This window comes from Brachypodium distachyon, chromosome 1 (genome assembly GCF_000005505.3).
Source record: "Brachypodium distachyon strain Bd21 chromosome 1, Brachypodium_distachyon_v3.0, whole genome shotgun sequence".
Taxonomy (NCBI): Eukaryota; Viridiplantae; Streptophyta; class Magnoliopsida; order Poales; family Poaceae; genus Brachypodium; species Brachypodium distachyon.
Window position 1 is genome coordinate 65,425,950 of NC_016131.3, and position 24,004 is coordinate 65,449,953.

A 24,004-nucleotide genomic window follows, 5' to 3' on the forward strand; every position below is an offset into this window, starting at 1 on the left:
TCGACCGTTGTGAAAACTTGCTTTTGAAGACACTAGACAAATTGTTAACCGAAAACAACCTCAGTGCAATACGCGCACATTCTACTGCACCGATATGAACATCTACAAGTACAAACCGAACTGACTTTAAACACCAGAAGTTGGCACCCGTTAACACTCGGACACGAGAGCATCTGCCATCACATCAGATGACTACGTTCTTCATGTAAAATACGAAAAAAGATGACTGCATACTGCTACATGTAACATAACTTAGGCTACAACCTACAACCTAGCTAGTCCCTACAGAGGTCGAGCTTGTAGTCATCCATTAGGCTGGCATGTAGGCTACGAAAACTGTGCACTTGGCTCTCCAACTGTAACGTGATTCCTTGCAACAACGGGGTCCGGTTTGCTAGCAAGGGATTTCTGCATCAATGTTAGGTCCTCAAACATCACCAAGGGGTGTGCCTCCAGCAGTGTTTCCTTCTGGCAACAGACACAGCAGCGAAGGTGCCATTAAGTTACTGCTACTGGAGTTATACTGTTGGACCAACTTAAGTCGGCCCGAAAAATTGAATTTTTTCATCAACTGCGTGAAATGCAAAAACAAAAGGAAGGGGGCATCATCACCTCTTCACCAGACAAAATTGTGAAGCCAAGCTTCTTAGACCAGATTGATTCCATTTCAGGATCAACAAGTGCCGTAAGAAGTCGTACATTCATGGCTTTCAGATGTGCCTCAATTTGCCTTAGGAGAAGTGTGAAGTAGCCCTGCAGAGAGATAGAGCAAAGAAAGTGCAAGAATATTAGTATGTAACAGTCACAACTGCACAGTAAAGTCCTTCATTATTTCTACGGAGTACTCAATAGAAAAACATAAAGCACATTAAGGGCCTATTTGTAACAACTCACAGGTCGACTTCTAACAAGTCTGCTTTGTATTTCCATATGACAAAAAGAACTGAAGAGATTGTTAGACATGACCCTTCTTGAGAATTTAGGGGAAGCCTTACGTGTGTAGAGGTGCAACATGGTGACCCTCAGGGTACCCATTGACCCTCTTTAGTTCAAACAGATGAACTAGTTTTCCAAAAAGTTGTTTTATTTTACAACTTTAGTTCATTTGATTGAACTAAGGAGGGTCAAAGGGTACCCTGAGGGTCACAAAGTTGCAGCTCTATACGTGTGCAGCTAGTAATAGCATAGTCATGATCTTTTATTCAAACTACCATGTCTGAAGTTATTTACATTAACAGGGTAATTTTTACTGCTGTCTATTGCCTAGAACCCATCATATACAACGAATATTCTCCAGTTATAGTCTCGACATTATTCTTAGCTAAAGCAAAAACACATGTTCTGCCCAAATTGGAATATGAAAAATTAGATTTACATGATAACCGACAGAATTCATTATGGGATGTACAGTCTAAAATCATTCCAACCTTCTTCCTGAACTGATTACATGTAGCGACGATGACAAGTTCTGCAACCTCTTCTGTGCGCACTTTCAGAACCGCAGCTGACACAACAAGCTTACTGCAATACAACCATGAAGAAAAAGGTATAATAAGCCAAGTAAATAATAGGCATACAAAATAAAAGCACTTGCTTGCTTGTTTAACCCCTCCTAATTTAAAGTTCTAGAAAGCAAACTATCAGCAGTTGATTTTAGCTAAAGACTGAAAGTAACAACGGCATTACTGATTACTGGGCACATGCCAGTTGAGCACAAAATGCTAAAATTATACAGAAATTGATCAGAATAAGTACCTGCTTGTGGTTAGCACCGCACAGTACATTCCTCTAAAATCCTTCTCTCCACCAACATCCTTGCTGCAAATTATTTCTTCAGATGTGCATATTGATATGACTATCCGTAGATCATTTAAGACTTAAAAGTTACAAAGTTAAGCAAGAACCTACGCATTAACCATATCTTGTATGACACCAAAGTCAGAGGCAGCTGTTTTTGGAAACGCAACCTATAAAATACAGAGATTAAAGTGAGACCTTTGCAGCCTAGAAACAACATGCTGACATATAGATGAAAAGATCATCATGCAAGAAACAAGGTTAAGAAAAACTAAAACATAACCCCCTTAAAGAAACAACTTACTTTGAAGATTTCAATAACCTGATGAATGTACTTCTGCACGTTGATTCCCGGATTCATTCCATTTAAAATTTGCCAAAAAACATAGGATCTTTTCTGTCTGATCTTTTCACGCTTGTTCAGTACTTCGTGCAAAGAAGCGCGAAGTAACTGGCATTTTTGACAGCAGAAAAAATGAAATTGCATATATTCCGCTAAAACATTCAAAGGTCCCTGAAATATTCAAAACAACGAGTCAGTAATCATGTCTTTGAAGTCCATTCTTGTAGGTTTAGTCACATACCTTCTGTTTTTGAAGTCCATTGTTGTAGCACTTGACATGGCATGGTCTCTCGCACTGTAGATAGGATTACGGCGTAAAGTCCAACCATCAAAGGCAGCACATACGAGGATGGGACTTAGCAGAACATACCTGGTTACAGAAGACAATCATGTCTTCGCTGATTGTTCCAATCGTCGTACATGCATCTCTATCAAAATAATGGTGCAGAGTTAGTCTGAAGGAGCTATGAATGGCAATTCAACGATGCACGTAATCTTATTCTTACCCACACAAACGGCAGCTCTCTGTTTTATCAGCTATTTGTTGCAATGTCCGTTTCAAGGGAACAATACTAGGTCTATATGTGGTAGAAGATTCTCTGCTAGAACCTGTAATAACAACGGGGGGAAATTGAACAAAGGCAAAGACCTTGAATTGTGACTCACATAACTAAAACATAAAAGTTCAGACGACCAGTGCATCCTTGTCTGAAGGTTAAATCATTCCATATGTACATCACCAAAGAAGCAAACAAGGCAAGCAGTCCAGCAAAGTCAATTCTTATCAGTGCTATGACAGCAAATTGTGCAATAATACATTGCCGTTCACTGTTAACAAATTCTGAAACCTTTGTATCCTTAGCGCAAACCGCAAAGTATTATAGCATTCACAAAAAAATTGAGTATACCATGCAGAAAGCATCGATTGAGAAAATAACACTTGTGCATAGAGCAGGAATTAAAGAATCATATATGTACACAAGATCACCAAGTAATGCTAGAAGGTTAAAAAAAATGCAATGTAGTTGGTAAAACCATACGGGTTGAAAGACGAGACTCCACCAAAACCTGCCCAAAAAATTAGAGCTAAAAAAGCTGTGTAGGCAGAATAAGAGGACAGATGCTTGCAAACGAATAAAAAAAACTAAGTACAAAAGTCTCAAATCTACACTCCAGAATAGATTGAAGCCCCTCGCTGCTAACCTCATATACCACTATAGTGTTTCTCCCAAGACAACTGTGGATGAATAGGACCCATCTCCACAAGCTCTTGCACTGTAAAATCAACAGTTTGGGAGGCATAAACTTTAAAAGATGGTAGGGATAATGCGTACATGGAATAGGAGACCCCTGTCCTGTAGCCACATCGACTTCCCCAAAAGTTTCAATATACACCACCCTAATCTTCTCCGCAGCTATGTCCAGCTGACATGAAAGAAATGCATCAAGTTGCCTAGTCACTACCCAGGTTGCCTAGATTTTTATTTTTTTAACACACGACACCCTAGAAGTGTGTGGATAAGAGCAAGTTTGACACTCCACAGGACTGACACCAAGAAGGACAAAATTCTACTCATAAAATGCAACGTCTGTTCTTTGTTCACTACGCCCTAATCTCTGCAGAACTCTGGATGACAGGTCAATAGTGACAACCATCCTGACTTGGAAACCCTGCACGAGGGACTTACCTAACATGCATTCTACTAGATGATATATAACCTAATTTATTTCAATTTATGATTAAACAAAGGATCAACTATTATTTTATTTTTTTGAGGGAAGATCAACTATTATTTTGCACGCACTAAGTTAAGTATAAATGTCTGGCTTCAAGTTCAGTTACGATCGCTGCAAAACTTGGGTCCTATTATAATCTGTATTACACTTAAGTGACATGGTGAATGTTGGCCCTTACCATGGGTAGTTAATGGAGCAAGCAAAGTCTTATCTCTCAACTCCTGTGGTCTAAAGCCAACTAAAAGAAATCATGCTATCAAAGAGGTCAAACTGTGGGGGAAAGTAGGGCATTCCTCCCTCCAGAGTGGTGAACTTATACCATGACTGTGGAAGCAGCCTTACCCCCTTTTATTTAAAAAATGGTGAACATAACCCAAATATTCACACGGGCACATTCTACAAATTTTACAGATATCATAAATGAATAGCCCCTCAAAAACAACATATAAAATAGAAGAAAGCACAATGACACATTGCCACTGGGTTTTATTCAATGAAATAAACAGCATCTTACCTGAAGAAAGGTTAGGGGGTTCATCACCACCAGGGAAATTAGCACTGCTGTTTCCATTTGAATTTAAACCACCTTGCAGTTTTAGCGCCAATTCATGAAGTGTCAATCCTTCTGGAGTATAGATGTTACGATACCTGAAACCATAGTCTCCATTTAAATGAATTAAAGAATTTAAGATCATTTTGAGTTGAAACTATTACTTCCATGGATGATGCTTAAAGCTCTTTTAACTCGTAAGAATCAATAAGTTCAAGTTCAGGTGCAGTTTCTGTGTACAATTGTGGTGCTTACGGTTGACGTCTTTTCCCCATTCCAGCATGTTCTTCAAAGTGTGACGGAGTAAACTGGGAGTCAAGAGAGAGCAACACAACCGCCCATTGGTCACTGAGCACAATAAAATACACTCTAAAAGTTAAACTTTGCTGATTGCCAAATTCAAGATAATCACCTCTTCACTGCAGCAATCACATAATATGCATGTTCCCTGTTTGTAACCTTGCTTTAGAACCTAAAATAGGGAAGTGCTAGTTATATTAAGAGTCATACAAAATTGCTATTGGCCATAAGGGGCGAAACAATCAATGCATATCAAGAAGACCTCTCCATGCTTCAACTTGTAGGTCAATATTGTAAGTTCTGGAACGCCACCCTCCTTGAAAACCAGCTGATGCAAAGAATTATCCCTGAGTAAAAAAAGAAAGTAAAGAAAAAGAGTTATGCATGATTTCAATCTATAGGCATGTGAAAGTAACAAACTTTCTCCATCGCTCGAAGAAAGATCCCCCAAGCATGACATGTCAAGGCAACACTGCAAGTTTAACCTTTTACCTCACTTTTGAAGTACGTGATTCTTTTGACTTTGGGCCCACGCTGTGGCCCCGGGGTGGCTCTTGAACGATTGAAACTGGCCTTGACAAGGAAAATGCTGGATTTGTGGGATCACATTCTAAAGAGGCCGATATTACTGCAGCAGGTCCAGCAAACTTAGGCTTTATAACCTCAGAATGGAGAGGGCCAGCAGTATTCTCGCTAGGAGTTTCCTCAGTGTTAATCTTCATTGAAGTGCCAGTAGATAGACCTGAAATTCCTTTCTCAGGGCTTCTACTCAAGGTTTGAGTTGAAGTTGCAGTGCCTCCTCGTTTATACTGCCAGCGTGGCCTCCTAAATGCACTCCAATTCAGGTTTGAGATGCCATTGCTTGTAGATTCTTTCATTGAAACTGTCGAAGTAGTGGCTAAAGCTATATGACTTGTCACTCCTGCATCTGAATCTTGCGAACTAGCAGTGAAATTTGAAAGAAAGTCGAAGTCAGTATGGTGGTTTACGATTTTTAAATACACATGCATGATAAGAAAGTACACTTCACGTAAACGGTGAAGACTCAAGGAATTAACTTGTTAAAAGTTAGTACGATCCTGCTTGTAATTTGGAGGAGCTTAAACTCTAAAGCTGATACACAGTTAAGTCCCATCTGTATTGACAAATATATGGCATTAAATCCTATTTCCTTGGTTTAGCTTATCGGCATATTGAGATGTTCACGTCTCTTCCCCTCCCCCATACACACCAAAAGGCCAAAATGTGCAAATACCATATAACATACAGAGGTATTGCAACTATTCAGGAACACCAATGGTTATGCAATCTGAATAGAAGGGCTGCTGAAATTTTGTGCGGATGGAAAATTACCTTTGAGTTGAACAATGATCTGAAGCTGCATCCTCTAAATCATCATTTTGCACTTCAAATGAAGCTAAAATTATCAAAATTAGAGAAAAGATAGAACACCATAAAGATTAGCAGACCCTGTGTATACACAAAAGCTAGAAAGCCTTGGGTAAAATACCTTTCCACTTTCCATATTCAATCAGATTTGGAGGGAGACCAGTCTGTTCTTCAATCAAATCGGCAAGCAAGTGAAGTTTTTTATATTTAAGTGCTTGTATCAACTTATAGAGAGAGATTCCACTGTCCAAGAATATGTGATCATTTTGGTTGTTGGATGACTGGCCAGCATGCTGCTCAAACTCACATGCATTCATTTTCTGCAATTTGTCAAACATCGAAGGTCATGTTTTATTTGACAGAGAATTCATGGGTACAGATACGAACAATGTGTACAGTGTTACAGAAAATATAACAGAATGCTCACAGTACTGTAACCACATTGCAGGCAACCACAAGAATATCTCTGTCCTTCTATGCGCCCAGTCATCGCCACCTAAGAATCATCAAGTATAATTTATATGTCGGTCTTTAGATAACTCCGTGCTGAATCTACAATTCTACTGCCTGAAGAAACTACACGTACCCCATTCTTCTTGTAGGTCACACTGAAACCTTCAAGAAGCCCAGTGGACAGCAATCCCCTCACATCCTTAAGTAAAGTTTCTGGCCGGTACTTTGTTTCTGCCATACGCACTGGCTGATACTTCGATTCCATCATAATTTGGTCATACTTTGTGTCTGCCATCCGCACTGGCTGATACTTAAATTCCATCACTGGCACTGTAACAAGAGTGTCTGTCAGCAAACCCCCACTATCCCTAGGTGCATCCCTTACCCCGCCTACATCAGGCATTGAATGATCACAACGGGCTGCATTCTCAATCTCCTCTGCAACGTCTCTCAAACTCAAGCTGGGGTGGATAGAAGACCCTTCAATGCCGTCCATAGGATCTGATTCAGTTACCGAACTATGTGCCCTGCTCAAAAGGAAGCATGAGGACTGAACAATCCTGCAATGGGTTCTGAACTCCTAGTTTTACAACTCCACAAATCATAATTTGGTCATACTTCTACTAATCTATCATCCTATTGCCGATTCCATACAACAGAAACGGCCTACTATGCCTTTCCTATGAAATCACAGTAGTAAACAGTACACAATGAGTTCCAATCACAAATCAAGCAGCGGAATTGCTAACCTCAAGTCAAGAAGAGACAAGCTGGCCTTCTCCTCCTCGGTCAGATTATCCAAGGTCTGAGCCTCCTGCGCCGCGGCACAAGGGGCCTGCTCCGCTGTCAGGTCGCTGGCCTGAAGCCTATCCGGCTCGCGGGCCGCCAGCGGCGCACCGGTGGCGGCGGGTACCGTCATCTGCACTCCGGCGGCCATCCGGAAGTCCTCGGCGAAGCGCTGGGCGGGCACCTCCCTGAGCGCGTGGAAGAGCGCGTAGAGCGAGGTGCCGTTGCGGAGGAAGATGTGGCCGTTCTGGTTCTTCGAGACCGCCCCCGCGTGCTTCTCGAACTGCAGCGCCGACAACGCCTGCGGCGGCGGCACCCAAAATCAAAACAGAACAAACCCTCAATTACCGTTCCAAATCCGGATGGATTCTCCTCTCGAAACAGACGGGGGGGATCGCCCGCACGTACCTTGCCGCCGCGGCGGTAATCGCAGGGCGAGGTGCAGGCGCAGACGTAGCCGCCTTCCGCGACGAAACCCTCCAGAACAGCCTGCGGACCGGGAAGATATTATTTAGCAAAAACCAGCGAGTTGGGTGGAAGCGAGACGAGGCGGTGGCGGTGGCGAGCAAGAGCTAGAGCGGGCGAGCCGTGTCGAGTTGGAGAGGAAGAGGGGAGCAAGGTTTTCAGGCTCACATCCTGCTTGCGATACGTGATGGGAACGTCGTACAGGAACGGCAGGAGATCCGCGACGCGCTCGATCATCGTCACAAATTGTTGGGCACTTGCATCCGTGCAGCTCTTTTTAGGAAATCCGCAATGCGCACTTGATCATCTTCACGAATTGTTAGGCACTTGCATCTGTGCAGCTCTCTTTATATTGTTCCTAACGCATCTGATCATCTTTGCGGATTGTTGGACGCTTTGCATCCGCACAGCTCTTTATATATTGTTGGTCTTGACTCGTTGATTTCCAATTTCCAAGTTTTTGAATTGTTGGGCACTTTCATTAGTGGAGCTCATGTGATCGAGGAGTTGTAGAATTGTTGGGCACTTCCATCTGCGGATCTCTTGTGATTGAGATATGATACCTCTAGGATATACGGATCATATACCTATTGTTGTGTCGTGATGTCTTAACCAGTAATCAGCTCTCTTTATATTCTTGGTCTCGACCTGCTGATTTTTAATTTTCAAGTTATCATTTATTTACCGTTTGCAATTGAGGTATGCCTTGTTGATCTCCATGATCTACGGGATCGTAAACCTAACATCGTGTCGTCATGCCTTAACCATCAAAGAACAAACTAGTGAAGAGATTCGGCCCTATCTTTTACCTTCCACAAACCAATTGAGCAATTCGTCGACGCACATGGAACCTCTCGCAAAAGTAGACGTAACCAGCCTGCAGCCCGTCGTTGAGGACATACCTCGTATCAACAAGTAACACTCATAATCGAGAAGCCTCTGGCACTCCCAAAATTAGAATGGTATGCACGAAATAGTTTGTCGCACTTCCAAAATCCCAACTAACAAGGACCCCCTACCAAAATTACTTGCAACTAACCGGGGCTCTCAATCGTGGGCCATAAAAAAAACTACTCCTTCCGTCCCATAGTAAGTGACTTTTTATTACATGTATCTAGACATCTTTTAGGCACAGATATATCCAAATTTGAGCAAATTTGAGTCACTTAATATGGAGTACTCCATTAACTTTTATCGGAGTAATGTTGCCCCTCTACTCCTGTCAAGCAAACATGTGCTAAAATTGATACGGACTGTGATTGAACCAATCAAAATCCAATTGGCAAGAAAAAAAATCAAAATCCTGAAAGGAGGCGTACGAAACTTGGGATCAATTTTATCTGGTGCGACCTCCTTTTCTTTACCTTGCTACGTCGGGTTCCTTCTGTACCAGAATATACTTTATTTTCTTGTTCAAATCCAACAAAATAGGATAGAATCCCACACCTCTTTGCATGGACCATGTCCATAATTTCGTGGACTTTGCATGATGCAGCTCACGTCCATCCGACCATCCGTCAGCCTCCCGCGTGCATCTCAATGCATATTCCCATCCACCCTCTGTGCGCTGGAGGGGTACACCGACACGGCCGCATTGTTGATGAGCCCTGTCGCCGGGTGTGGAAAGGTTCCGAAAAAACGAGTACTCCAGGTGTATTTAGAACCTCCTCCGCAGAACGGTAGCTTCCACAACAAGCTTGTAATCCGTCATTAATGCAAGGACGGACAAGTAGAAGTAGGAGTATTACTTTCACGAGAGCCTCAAACCTGAGTAAACTGTGTTCATGCGTCCTTGTTAGCTGACGGAATCACCAACACACACGTGTCGCTCTCACAAAACACAAAGTCCATAACAATGTGTGTGCAATTCGTACACATACATCGAGAATCACCTTGCTCTCCCAACATTAGAATAGCATGAACAAAATAGTTTGTTGCACTTCCAAAATCCCAACTAACAAGGACACCCCTACCGAAATTACTTGCAACTAATCAGGACTCTCGATCATGGGCTATAAAATGAACTAATCAACTCTTACCGGAGTAACTATCAAGCAAACATGTGCTAAAATTGATACGGATTGAACCGATCAAAATCCTGAAAGCAGGCCATCCTTTTCGTTACCTTGCCTCCGTTTGGGTTTCTTCTGTAACAGAATATACCTTATTTTCTGGTTTAACTCCAACAACAAATCAGGAGAGAATCCCACATCTCTTATTTGCATGGAGAGAGCCCATAATTTCGTGGTGTTTGCATGCAGCTCACGCGTCCACCTCTCATGCATGCAGCTCAATGCATATATTTCCTTCCACTCTTCATTGTACATGTTAGAACCTCCTCCGCAGAGCGACGGCGGCTAAGGGCATCTCTAAGGGTTAGCCCTTATTTGTCCTCTCCATGTGTCCATTTGAGGGATCTTTGGACAAATGAGAATGAGCAAAATATCAAGTTGTCTAATGGCAGCCCTTCATTTGTCTCTTCATGAGTCTTTGACAAGTGGACAAGAATTGGATGAGTCTTGTACAAATAGGAACTCCTCGTACTCTTCCCTAATTTTGGAAACAAATGGGGGTGTGGACCGCTTTTAGACAAATGCAGGTTCTTATTGGGTTGTGCATTTTGCCCGTGAACCCATATAAACGGATTTGGACAAATGTGAAGAATTTGAGGGGTTCGCTTGAAGATGTCCTGACCGTGCGCACGCTCCCACGGCGATGGCAAGGCTGTCTGCGCGCCCCGAGAGCAAAGAAGCCGGGATGGATGGGCCTCGACGACTCGGCGATAAGCTCCATATAGGCTATCTGCAGCACGTGCAAGCACATCACGCTGAAGGTTCTTTTGGTGACACGTGCGGCTTCAGTTTGCTTGATGTTCGTCAGTTCATCCGTCCAAGAGCAAATACCAATTTTGATGAATGGTTCCGGTATGAGTGATGAGAGCAGAAAAAACCCGGTTCAAATCGAGAAACGGTGGATTGTGAGCAATGGTGTGCATGCAAGGTTCCACACTTGCACCGATTCACATATCTATTTGGAGTTTGAATGCAATGAATTAGGGATGAGATTAATTCTTATGATCTTCCGAGCTGTTCGATTTTAAAAAATCTATTTTAAATTATTCGTCCAACTATTGTGCTCGTATAAATTCTACTCCCTCTGATCCATAATTACTAAACTGTACTAAGGGCATCCGCAATGTCTGTCTCTTAACCGACTCTTATTTAAAAATTGCTCATGTGAAGGAAAGAGAAATTGGAGAGAGAAGAGAATCGATTCTTCGTGAAGAGTCACACTCTTAAAGAAAGAATCGACTAAGAGTGTTAGCTAAGAGTCGACCTTTTAACCATTGTGCAACATCGCATTTAATGCTAACAGATCATCTAGAGTCAGTTTAAAGACACAAATCATTGCACGTGTTATTTTACCGTTGACCCTAAATCACGTGAAGAGTCAGTAATGACTCCACCATTGCGGATGCCCTAAATCCAAGACACTAATTATGGATCGGAGGGAGTACCTACTGTTTCCTAAGCACTCGGTCTTGTTTTTATACATGTCATTTGCTCTTTCATGCTTATAACTTTTGTTTTTGCATGCCTTTTTTTATAGAAGAACTAGCATCCTTACCAATAAAAGGAATACAAATTAGGATGAGATATTTTTGATCTCAGCCGTCCATATATAATCTCTAATCTAATTCTAAAATTACTGGATCTCTTACCCTTCCTAGTTACTCCTCTACCAAGAACCACTTTTTTTTTGGGAAGAATTCTTAATTGCTATTGCCTTGACATTACTCTCTCCGTTTCATAATTCTTGTCTCTAATTTTCCAAAAATAAATGTATCTATTCATAAAAAAACATCTAGATACATGTAATATTTCGAGAAGAATTATGGAACGGAAAAAATACTATACATTGTCTGTTCTATTGTCTATTATAGAAAAATGATCATACAAATTCAAATCCAAACAAACAGTGGCAATTTTGACCAAAGAGCAGTCGGGCAAACTGTATCTACCGTTATATAATTAGGATATCTCACCTAACTATACCGTTCAGATTTTCTTAAATATATCTACTGTTGTTTATCATCAGGTGTACGAAACAAACTTTGTTGTCTTCATTATGGTACACGTGCATCGTCATATCGGGCAGCCGGGCAATGGCTTTCTCACACGTCAGACACTCATTCCGGATTATTATTTTTGTTCTTTTAGACCCCTGCGAAACGCATTTGGCAGAAATGGCCTCCTCTCGAAACTAATGTCAAAATTCTGGCGGAAAGACTATCCGCCAACTAAATGGGCGGAAATCACGTACCGACATCTGAAAAGGCAGAAACGAACATTCCGTCGACCCAAAAGGCGGAATGGTGTTGTAAGTACAATTACGGCCATTGGTTTTGATTAGCTATACGCGCAGGGCTAGGTTAGCTAGCAGTCCTCGCTGGCTTTGGTTTTGGTTATCTGGGAGTAGTACTAGCTGGCAAGGTTAGCTAGCAGTACATGCTCGGTTTCGGCCACATTGTCTGCGCTTGACCGCCCAAGCTCAGCCGGCGCCGGTTAAAAACACTTTACCACATCTCGCCATATGGCTTGAGTGAAGTTTGTTCCGCCATTTCAGTTAGCAATTAGTCACACGTGGTGCTTTTTGGCCTTTCCGTCTGGCTACCTTTGGCACTCGTTTCTTAAGGCGCTATTTCTGCCGATTTGTGTTTCGCAGGAGGCTAAAGTAGCAAAAAAAATCCTCATCCCGCCACACGTACACACGTGACCTAGGATATAATCCTCTACTGTATTCATTGTCAGGAACATCAACTTGTCTAGTATAGTGTATAGAGATAGCGAGGGAAGAACACATCTCGGTCTGAATCTGCAACAACAAATGCCGAGTTTTTTAACGGCTTGGCATTCATATGATGCTACCTCCGTCCGGATTTATAAGGTCTCTATTGAATTTCGTGTCAAGCTTTGACCAACAGTAATACGAATAATATTTGATATATGTATACAAAAGTTATATCATTAGAAAGAGTTTTTCAATACGAATCCAATGATATCTTTTGTGCCAAAAGAACCTCATATTACCGATGTAATTTTTAGTCAAAGTTCAGCCTAAAATTCTGATGGGCCTTATAAACCCGGGCGGAGGGAGTATCTACAACTTCAATGTTTCTGAGATATATTATGGTATGAGAAGTGCATGGAACCAGTTCACCTTTCAATTTGTGAGCCGGTCTAACTTTCAATTAATTAGAGAAAAGTATTTTTTTCGTCTCTCAACTTGTCGGAAAGTTCATTTCTCGTCCCTCAAAATCAATTCGTATTTTTTTCATCCATCAACTTTCAAAACCGAACACTTTGTCCTTAAAGCTATCCGAAACGGTTTGTCTAGCCATGTGTCCGGTTTGCACTTAATCCCGTGACCGCCGAGGCTGTTGAAATTGGCCATCGTCGTGTTATGGATTTCGTCCAGGCACTGGTTGTACTCCTCCTCCATCATTGGAAAAAAAATAAGTGAAAAAACTACGTAAAAATAAGACACGTGGCTAGAAAAACCACTTTGGATGGACTGAGGGACTAAAAGTTTTCGGTTTTGAAAATTGAGGGACGAAAAAAAGGACGAAAAGCGAACTTTCCGACAAGTTAAGAGACGAAAGTACTTTTCTCTAATTAATATCACACAAAATAAGTAAGCTAGCTTCCAAATAGACAAGCTCACCAGATCAATCATAAACATAGGCAATACCAGAAAAGTCAGGAATGCTGTAATTTTCATAGCGTCAGAGAAAGAGTAACATATTAAAGCCACCACAGCTCGTTTATTCTATAAGTTTACTCATAATAAAATCTCAAAAGACAGGGAAAAAACTCGCAAGGTTCTAGCTAAATCCTACTTATTATTCTATAACATGTATGTTACTTCATAAGACCAACCAGTAAGACTCCACGAACTAACAAGGAAGAGCAGCTATCTAATTAGCATATCCCTGAACAGAAAAATGGAACGCTCTTGGCTTGGTTGTGAAGCGTCAGTTGGCGTTTACACCAGCAGAGTCAAGAAGGAAGCCGGGGTGCAGGGCCTCTTGATCCTCAGGCTTAGTTTTCGCCGCTTGCTGCCCTTGGAGCAGCTGGGCACACTCGTTAATTTTAGCAGACAACATGTCCGGCGAACAAATGAGTAAAACCACATCAGAACTATCTAGGTCCAGTAACATTCCAGTGATTTTACTGGCAAGTTCAGGCTGCAACAGACAAGGCATACTCGGTTAGTACACAGAATTAGATCCGTTGGTTAGTTTTAAAAGGAAGGCAGTATCAAATAAGGGGTACACCAGATGAAGAATTACATGATATCTCTCGACCAATGGGTATAGTCTATTCCCGAGCATATTCCTTTGTTGGTCAGGTGGAGCAGCAGCCAGCAAGCTAGTGAAAGGATCATTCACTGATGAAACAGGGTCACTGTGATGGATGGCCAGGCCACTGGTCATAACATCAGCTGGGATGTACTTTGCATGACCGAACTGCTGCATACAAGGTAGCAAGTAAACTCCCTAGAACAACGGAGTTATGCATACTGATACAAATATCAAATATCCAAGTTCATTAGTGGTAATTAGTAGCCTATCACACAACATCAGTAAATCAGCGAGCATTTTTTGCATGGCAATATATGCATATCTGTGATCGAATTGGCGATATAATTAGTGCAGGTACTTACTAAAGGAACAAGGTGCGGTAGAATAAGCCATATAATAACATACTAATAAGATTATTAAACGTAATTTAAATATGAGACTAAATGTACAACACCTGTTTTCTCAAAAAAGTGCAACACACTGAACATCAACAAAATGAAGTGATAAATCATACCTGCCGAGACATGGACATGAAATCTTTAGCTGTCTGTGCATGTGACACATAATTAACTGTGTGGGGAAAAGTCATCATGTTCCCAGTCATCCGTCCCCTGTTGTTTCTGTATTGCCTTGGGGTATTTGGCATCTGTGCAGAAATTACGAATGATCTTACCACATTTGCGATTGAAAGTAAAATAAAATTTAAACTTGAGCACATAAAGGCAAAGGACATACAAGTGGTGCATGAATTTGTTGGATGTTATGCGGTGAAGGGAACACATTCTGCCTCCATTCTTGGCCGAGCCCCATGGGTGGATACATAAATCCTTGTCTTGAAGGACCTTGAGGGAAGTGCGTACTAGGATGGGCAAAGTACACATGAGGATAACCAGTGGGAATTACAGGGCTTGCAGCTCCTACCATCGTAGCAAGTTCAGCAAAACGTTGCTCCAGCCTCGCTTTTCTGTCCTCTTTCCTTTGAGCAATAGCAACATATAATGGTTTGTCATAAAACATAACACCTGCTTTATTCCAAACGAAATAACACATTTTTAGCACAGTGGTATAAATGTTAATGAGCTGGTGGAAAATAAGAAGAAAATTACCGCGCATGCTGCTTACAGCACACTTTGCTTCATCCGGTGTGTTGTAACATACAAATCCAAATCCTTTGCTAATACCCTTATCATCACGCATAATCTTTACTGATGTGATGTTACCAAATTCATCAAAACGTTCGCGAAGGGTTTCATCATCAACTCTATCACTAATATTTTTTATATAGACATTCGAACCCTGTCAAACATAAATACACATTTGTAAATGGAAGATGTCACATATACGCGAATATAGAGGATGGAACATAGAGAATGTACAAAAGATAGAAAAGTGAAACTTGCATTGCTCTTAGTGAGTATTTCATTTCTCTTCTCCTCATGCAAGAGCTGCAAATACTGCTTCCTTTCGGCCTTCTTTTGGGCCCTTGCCACATACAAACTTTTAGATCCTGATAAGATTGACACTATTAAATACAAGGGCATATACCAGTAAGAGTTATGGAGTATTTGTTAAATTAAATGCATGTCGTCAATATGCTTACCAAGAGGGATCCCATTCATGGCCTCTTTTGCTTTCTTGGCACTATCTGGGCTTTTGAAACTAACAAACCCAAAACCCTTTGATGTCCCATCATCTCTCTTCATTATCTTCACACTAATTAATGGACCAAACTGAGAGAACTTCAGCTTAATAAGCTCCTCTGTCATGTCATCGTCTAGATTCTTCATGTACAAGTTTGTGTACTTGTCATCATTATTGGCAGATCGTTCGCTTTTCTTAATGAAATGAGCAACATGCCTGCACAAGATTGATGATTAATTGTCAAATTAAACTGTGTAAGGAACAATGTAGACAACCTCTAAATTAAGAGTAAGACAAAATCGATAGAAAAATAATTCTTGTTGTATCAAGGAGACATTGACTTACAGTTGCCTGCCCTCAAAGTGAGAGTTATTAAGATTCTCTATTGCAATGTCTGCAGATTCTTGTGCTGCAAACTGAACAAATCCGTAGCCTCTACTTGTCCCATCATCATTTCTAGCAACCTTACAAGATAAGATGTCTCCAAACTTGGAGAACAATTCTTGAAGAATCACATTGTCAATATGATCATTAAGATTCTGTGAATGAACAGTGTATTGGTTAGTACTTACATATGTCAATGCACAGTCGCAAATAGTAACATGAAGTGGAGATATTGCTACTTTTTACCTTAACAAACACATTTCCGACACCACTTCTCCGGGCATCAGGATCTCGATTAGACCACATTACTCTAATTGGCTTGTCCAAAATAAGGCTATGGTTCATCTTCTCTAAAGCAGTCATGGCTGTAAAATGTTAAAACAAGTCAAGAATGTAATCAGTAGCGCCTCGTAAACAAAAATTAGGTATCGTGTAGGGGCATAAGTTGAAAAAAAATCAATAAAAAAAAGAAAGAAAGAGAGGATGAAGCATAGGAAAGTAGACAAGGTGTTTTACTGAACTTGGTTGAACACTGCAGGGATGCATATATAAAAAATAAATATGCATCGATACATAAAAAAATTAAATAGGCAATAGTATGCAATAATATTTGGGGCAGATTGAGGAAGAGACCTGACAAGATATTAATAGTCAAATTAATCACACTCCTATAAAACGGCATTAAAAAGGGAACAGGAAAGGGGGATTACGCAATTTCAAAATAAATAGTTCTAAGCAGCAAAATATATGACATGCAGACCATGTTTCCTAAATAATTATTTTTGCAACTCATATCAACAAAAATACAATTCATGTTTGGTTACATATCTTATGTTCCACATTACAGTATAAAGGAGCTCCATACATCTTCCTAGAACGACAACTCTTAAAAACATCAAGCTACATGGAGAAAAGGAGATTCAACCAAGCTGTCATTAAAATATACAACATTCGTGTTTAATACTCCCTCTAATCCTAAATTCTTGACTCAAATTTGCTCAAATATGAATGTATCTATTCTTAAAAAGCGTATAGATACATGTAATATTTCGACAACAATTTAGGATCGGAGGGAGTACATATATATCTCTCTCTCTCAATTCATACATGGTAAAAATCAATGTGCTCAGACTCAAAATTAACCAAGCAACTGCATGGTCATTATGTGGGTGCACAAATTGCATGTTGAACATGCCCAAGCTATTAATTTCTATCACATCAAGTGTGGTAGCAGCATGCAGCAACCGCCCTAGTAACACAAGGAAACGCAATGGCAATGACACACATAGTCTGTACCAGCGCCATGCATGTGTTTTCGCATGATTAAATAGGCATACTTTGATCAATCCAACAAAACATAATTTGAGATCGTCATCAAAACATATGATTATTTCCTCCTTATGCAGAATAAAACACGTCGCTCCGGATTTACGAATAACCAATCTATCAATCCGTCATCTAGCCGAGATCGGAAAAAAAAAACACGCAAATCAAAGGAAGCTATAGCACGCAGTGCCGTATGAAAAAAAAAACGAGATCGATCGGGATAGCGAGTGCGTGCGTACCGTCTGCTTGCGAGAAGTAGTTGACGTAGCCGTATCGGAGGGAGCTGCTTGTGGCGGTATCACGGCAGACGCGCACGGACGTGACGGCGCCGACCTTGCTGAAGGCGTCGAAGAGGTGCTCCTCCTGCGCGTCCTCGTGCAGATCGCCCACGTAAAGCGCGGGCACCGTGGCATTGGTCCCCGCCGCGGCAGCCGGCGGCGCCTCCTCGCTCGCGGGCACGGGCGCCGGCTCCTGATCCCGGCCGGCCATCATCTCCTCCGCGGCCGCCACCTCCGACTCCGGCGCCGCCGCCATATATTACCGATCGGCGCGTTAGGTTCCGAGGAGAGAGGGGCGCTAGGGCTGTGGGCCTCTACGTCCTACGAGAGAGAGAGAGAGATTGGCAATGCGGGAAACCAAAGGGAAGGGGGCCGGGGCGAAGAGACGCCTCGATCTATTGCGTTCGCGGGGACGGGCGAGACTGGAGCGACGGCTGCGCGTGCGTTGCGGCGCGCGCAGTAGCCGGAAACCGCATGGGGTCTGACCGCGTGGGCCTCTGCCTCCCCACAAACAACGGTGTGACCGATACGCGACGCGATGGCCACCCGCCTCTCTCGCATTATACTATCTTCCCACAACTGAAGCTGAACGGAAACCCAACCCGAACTCCTTTCCCACCTCGGCGTTACGTTACTCCTCGCTCGTCGGGCCGTGTCCCTCTGCGCGCTGGGCCCGAGCTGTCGGCGTCACAAGGTGGCCGTCCTTGTTTCAGTTCGGCCACGCCTAACAGCAGCCGAGCAGCGTCCCCGCCTTGCCCTTGGTTAACTTGGTGAAATTACGAGGATACCATCGCCACCGCTCCGGCGCACGCAGGGGCAGGAGCGTCCACCGCCCGGTATTTGACCTCTCCCCCGTCTCTCGTGTCGGCGACGGCTCCCGACCCTTCCTCCTCCTCCTCTTTTTCCCCTTCCTCCCCCGGCCACCAACCTTACGCCCCCCCCCCCCCCCAATCCCCGGATCCGCCGCGGCGCGAGATCCGATCCGGGCGATGGCGTCCACGGCGGCGAGGCGACTGAGGGAGCTGCAGGGGCAGAACGGCAACAAGACGTGCGTCGACTGCGCGCAGAGGAACCCGCAGTGGGCGAGCGTCTCCTACGGGGTGTTCATGTGCCTCGAATGCTCGGGGAAGCACCGGGGCCTCGGCGTGCACATCAGCTTCGTCCGCTCCGTCACCATGGACTCGTGGACCGAGGTGCAGCTCCGCAAGATGGAGGCCGGGGGCAACGATCGCCTCAACGCCTTCCTCGCCGCGCGGGGCGTGTCCAAGGAGACGCCCCACGTCCCCAAGTACAACTCCAACGCCGCTGCCGCCTACCGCGACCGCATCGTAGCCCTTGCCGAGGGCCGCCCGTGGAACGACCCGCCCGTCGTTAAGGAGACGCCTGGATCTGGCGGTCCTGCCCCCGCGAGGAAGCCGCCCTTGCCCGCCGGCGGAGGGGGAAGCGGAGGGGGAGGTGGCGCAGGCGGCGGTGGATGGGACGACTGGGACGACGATTTCCGGCCTGATATGAGGAGGAACCAGTCGGCTGGGTCGTTTGCTGGTGCTGGAGGGGACTCGGGGAGGCAGCCCACGAGGTCCAAGTCGACTCAGGACATGTACACGAAGCAGGAGCTGGAGGCATCGGCGGCTAGCAAGGAGAATTTTTTCGCCAGGAGGATGGCGGAGAACGAGGCGAAGCCTCAGGGGATCCCTCCCTCGCAGGGCGGGAAGTATGTCGGATTTGGGTCCAGCCCGGCGCCGCCGGCGAATAGGAACAACAGTGCTGCCCAGGGCGATGTCATGCAGGTCGTTTCACAGGTAAAAAGAAACACATATCATAGTCTTATGTTATGCTTACCAGAATTTGTTGCATTTGACAGGTTTTAAACACATTTCCCCCATAGTAATAATATTGTTAGAAGGATGTCGTTCATAAGCAACGATATCATAGATTTCAAAACAGAAAATTGTCATGTCATTGAGTTGTTTTCTCTAGATCTACAAACGATGAACTACTGTAGGTTATGAATAGCCATATTGTAACCACTATTAATTATACATTGCGTTATGTTCCAATTAGAGGGCTCAGACACCCATCTTATACTTGGTTGTTTTGTGTCATCGATTGCGTTTCGCGACCTTTGTACCATGGTCTTCACTAAACTATACATACTGTCATATGTTTGACTGTCCGAAGATCACCTTTTGAAACCTGATGGTCCTAATCATCACAATTTCTCATGTAGAAAACCAGCAGTACTCCATGTTATATCTGTGTGTTCTGTGCCAAGCTTGAGATAACATATCTGGGTCATGTGCACGTCTAGTTAGATGCAATTGTTTCAGCATTGAACCATGTTTTAATTTTAATTTTGGTGTCATGAGTATAATTTCTTTACCATTTTACCTTCAGGGATTTGGACGTCTTTCTATGGTTGCAGCATCTGCTGCCCAGTCTGCTGCCAGCGTTGTTCAAGTTGGCACACAAGAGCTCCAATCAAAGGTACCTTGAATGCTTTGCCTGATACATAATATGCAAAAACTGAATTTCCCTAGTCTAATTGTTCATGAAACATGAATTGTTCTTTGAGGTTCACCATGCTCACCTAGTGTCATGGTTAAATCTTTTTTGTAATAATAATGCATTGCACTGAATTTGTTACTTGAGGTCAGGCGTCGTCCGAGGAAGATTTAAAGTTCGATAGCTCTGTACGGTCTTCTCTCTTTGGAGCAGTCTGAGCTCAAGCATATTATTCTCTTCCTATATTTTCCTAGTACTGCTTTGAAGCCATATTCTTCTGCCAGTAGTTTGGTCCGATACCTTTTTTTTGTTACTCCCTCCGGCCGGAATTACTTGTCACTCTTTGTACTAAATCTGTGACAAGTAATTCCGGCTGGAGGGAGTACTTATAGTTCACACGGCACACTAGCTTTCATCTCTAGAATTTGCTTGAACATATCTTGTCATAATCCACTTCTCATTGCGAAACAATATTACTAGGTAAGACTGCACTAGAGCATGCCAAGTTTCAGATTATTTGTCAGTGTGTTTTATCTTTGTGTGTGTCACTATTTATTTCTAAGAATGGTGCTTGTCTGGAATGCAGATGAGGGAAGGGGGCTATGATCAGAAGGTGAATGAAACTGTGAATGTTGTTTCCAATAAAACTGTGGAGATTGGAAGCAGAACTTGGGGGATTATGAAAGGAGTGATGGCATTGGCCACACAAAAGGTCGAGGAGTATGCTAAGGAAGGGGGAGTGGGCGGCGGCTGGGGAGATGATTGGCAACGGGGGGAGCAAAACAACAATGAGCCTTATTGTAGGTCTGAGCATGAGGCCAACGGCAACAGCTGGAATTCTCCCCAAGATGGATCGTCGAAGAATCACAATTCCAATTCTTGGGATGATTGGGATGACCAAGGCAAGAAGGATGAGCCTGTGAAACCAAGCCAGAGCAGCGACTCATGGGCTGGATGGGACGACGCGAAAGATGACAGTTTTGATAGCCCTAGTTACAGCAACCACACCGCCACCACCAAGGGGAGCAATCAAAATGGAACCTCCGCTGGGTCATATTGGACCGACGGTGGCTTCCGCTGATGTTGGTCTCTTTGTGAGAGCCATGTACTTGCAGAGTTGTTATATGCCAGAAAATGTGAGCGTCATGTGGTTATTATTCAGGATACCGAAATGTTCGAGTAAAAGAGTTTGGTTTTTTTTAAGTTGTCCACAACTGCCAGGTGCTATGTCTAGTGGCATATTACTATGGTCAGGGCTCGTTTTAAACTCCCATCCCAACTAAGAAATGTGTCGAATTGAAATTGTAATCTACACACACTTCGCAAATTCTTTATTCCTTGTACTGATTTGGCGTAGTTGCTAGCCTGGCAAGTTGGGTGGCGTATGCACTATCATTTCAGCTGTATTATATATGTGATTTGCTTTTTATTGGCGCCGATCCACCAACTTGCTTTCCTATTGGCTGGCTGCTTTCCTGGCCTTTTGTTGCGCCATGATTTGCCTTTCTTTTGTTAGTTGATTCCAGCCAGAGGAGCTGCTGTGAGTCCACTTTTGGAAGGTGCTACGGTAGCAGACGTCAACTTACATTTGTGCAAATATGGCGGATCCCAGCCATATTTTGCGACAAAGTGAGTCTGTACCAACAAGTTCCTCAGAAAATATGATCTCACACAAGCCTTGCGGATTTGAGTACAAGTACATGTTAAAGATTTGTGCAAAATATAGTCATGTGTTGCCGTGTTGGTTGTTGTCCCTCGTACTTCTTTCTGTATATCATAAAGTAAACGCTATAAAAACTTGCTAAAAACTTATACGATGTAATGTCTCTTTCAAGGTATCTCTCTGGTATTTAGGGCTCGTATGACTTCACCCTGAGCTGCTATACCGGCGCAGTGAATAGTCCGCACAGTAATAATCTTGTATAGCTAGTCAAGTTGGGGAGTCAAACTTGCCACATGTTCTGTATAAAGCCCTTAAGCGATCTAATTGATAATCGTATGCATCAGAACGGCAGAAACCACTTTTTTTTTAGGAAAAGAATGGCAGAAACCTCATGTACAGAGAGAGGGAGCGTACGGGCGTACAGCGAGTGCCAATTATTGGAGGCTCTTGGTTGGAGCACATGCATGCCAACTTGTATCGAAAATTTCACCACGTGGTCCATCTGGAACATTAGCTTAAAACCCTTTTTTTTAGCATACGGAGGATATATCTCCCTGTTACTTAAGGTCTGTTTGCTTTCTGCCCTTGTTGGCTCGTCAAATCGTGGGCGAACGATTCTGCGGCCAGGATTTCGTCCGTGCGTGGGCGCAAACCACAACTGACGCGGGCGGATTTTCAGCAAAGAACCACGGGCGTGCCAATTTGCCAGTGCCGAAGCAAATGCTGGCCTGCGGGAGCATTGGCACGTCAATTTTGTCAGGGCGGCCGTCGGACGCAAAGCAAACAGCCTCTTAATCACGCATAAAATATTGTCTATAAGAGTAACTACTTCATCCATCGTATATTAAGCGGCTCAAATTTGCCCAAATATAAATGTATCTATATTTAAAATGCATCTATATAGATACATGTAATATTTCAGTTCTTAATATGGGATGGACGGAGTATTTCTATTTGGAAATATTGTACCCAGGATTTGTTTCATTCGCTTGGAGCATACAAGACACGGTGTATATTTTTAGTGCTACAAAGTAAGATCGCCGGGTATGGGAACAAAGTGCTACCACACGGACAGTACTCAGAGGATCTGTGTTGCCTACCCCCACCTCTATTTTACATACACATGTTATGTACTTCTTTAAAAATGTAAGTACCATGCATGATGATTGATAACTAAAAATAACAAGATGACTTATCGGGTGAAAACTTTTATCCGTGAAAATTTGAATTTTTTCAATCAAAACAATTAATTATATCTTAAATAGACAGATCACGTGAAAGGAGAACCCTCTAGCACTCAAACACATTTAATGATCCTCTCAAAGGATGAAAACAACATCGGGACCCGTGGTCCCGAACAGGCATCTGCAAATCTAAGTTTTGAAAAAAAAAACCTCGAAACATCAAGCCTGGAAGTGCAAAACCCCCTCATCAACACTCCCAAGGAGGAATATGACGCCTAATGACGCCATGATAGTGCAAATCAAACATAAAAAAACTCAAGACTTTTAATTTGGTAACCAAAAACTATAGTTTCACAGTATATATATGAAAAACAAACATATAGTTTTTTTTACTAAAACTTTGATCAGGCAAAGTTAATTTCAGTGGGTTTCCAACGGATATGGGATATCATTTTCGAGCGTTTTTACGGTGCCATGCTACTCCACCAAGAGTGTCAGGAGTACTAATTAAAACTGGCAACGGGCGTAGCTTAGACACTTGTCTTACTAATAAATATTTTTCTTTTGATTTCTAATATGAATTTTCTATTGAATTGTCCATGATTTACGACACCACTTAACCTTTCCCGTCGCATGTGCGTCGTCGTCTATTCAGCGCGGCTCTCGTTGCAGCAAACTCTATATGTCTATCCACCGCGAGGTCGTTAAGTAAGAACACGGCCACGGAAATCTCTAGTTCAATCTAGGCATTTGTCAAGGTAGCCGTGTACAGCACACCGAACCCGCAAAAGAACCGTGATTAACCTACTGGCGGTCTTGCGTTTTGTGTAGAAATCATCAAC

General features: G+C 42.9%; 3 protein-coding genes across 6 annotated transcripts; 1 reads left to right on the top strand and 2 right to left on the bottom strand.

Moving 5' to 3' along the window:
* Nucleotides 1-60: 60 nt before the first annotated feature.
* LOC100828050 lies at nt 61-8,135 on the bottom strand. 3 transcript variants are annotated; one of them, XM_014897294.2, is made up of 21 exons: nt 7,989-8,127; nt 7,764-7,844; nt 7,319-7,656; nt 6,703-7,096; nt 6,544-6,612; nt 6,238-6,436; nt 6,081-6,132; nt 5,220-5,669; nt 4,990-5,074; nt 4,840-4,899; nt 4,683-4,735; nt 4,392-4,525; nt 2,647-2,749; nt 2,511-2,568; nt 2,382-2,435; nt 2,102-2,311; nt 1,909-1,967; nt 1,756-1,818; nt 1,428-1,521; nt 613-753; nt 61-468 (listed from the first exon to the last, which is right to left on the bottom strand). In XM_014897294.2, the coding sequence occupies exons 1-21, from the start codon at nt 8,055-8,057 to the stop codon at nt 328-330; spliced, it is 2,907 nt and encodes a 968-aa protein (XP_014752780.1). In that variant the 5' UTR covers nt 8,058-8,127; the 3' UTR covers nt 61-327. The 3 variants fall into 3 exon arrangements, 2 of the variants coding, with proteins under 2 accessions (XP_014752780.1, XP_010228791.1); XM_010230489.3 differs by having other exon boundaries at nt 6,081-6,144; nt 7,989-8,125; XR_001405384.2 differs by lacking the exons at nt 61-468; nt 613-753 and having other exon boundaries at nt 1,442-1,521; nt 1,905-1,967; nt 6,081-6,144; nt 7,989-8,135.
* Nucleotides 8,136-13,579: 5,444 nt separating this feature from the next.
* LOC100828353 (polyadenylate-binding protein 7) lies at nt 13,580-18,173 on the bottom strand. 2 transcript variants are annotated; one of them, XM_010230491.2, is made up of 10 exons: nt 17,775-18,173; nt 16,456-16,574; nt 16,171-16,364; nt 15,785-16,041; nt 15,585-15,691; nt 15,291-15,480; nt 14,920-15,206; nt 14,699-14,830; nt 14,173-14,352; nt 13,580-14,067 (listed from the first exon to the last, which is right to left on the bottom strand). In XM_010230491.2, the coding sequence occupies exons 1-10, from the start codon at nt 18,067-18,069 to the stop codon at nt 13,855-13,857; spliced, it is 1,974 nt and encodes a 657-aa protein (XP_010228793.2). In that variant the 5' UTR covers nt 18,070-18,173; the 3' UTR covers nt 13,580-13,854. The 2 variants fall into 2 exon arrangements, with proteins under 2 accessions (XP_010228793.2, XP_024313191.1); XM_024457423.1 differs by having other exon boundaries at nt 14,173-14,349; nt 17,775-18,172.
* A 541-nt stretch (nt 18,174-18,714) lies between these two features.
* Nucleotides 18,715-21,744, top strand: LOC100825543 (probable ADP-ribosylation factor GTPase-activating protein AGD6). The gene is made up of 3 exons (XM_003558174.4): nt 18,715-19,612; nt 20,208-20,297; nt 20,902-21,744. The coding sequence occupies exons 1-3, from the start codon at nt 18,803-18,805 to the stop codon at nt 21,394-21,396; spliced, it is 1,395 nt and encodes a 464-aa protein (XP_003558222.1). The 5' UTR covers nt 18,715-18,802; the 3' UTR covers nt 21,397-21,744.
* The last annotated feature ends 2,260 nt before the right edge of the window (nt 21,745-24,004 follow it).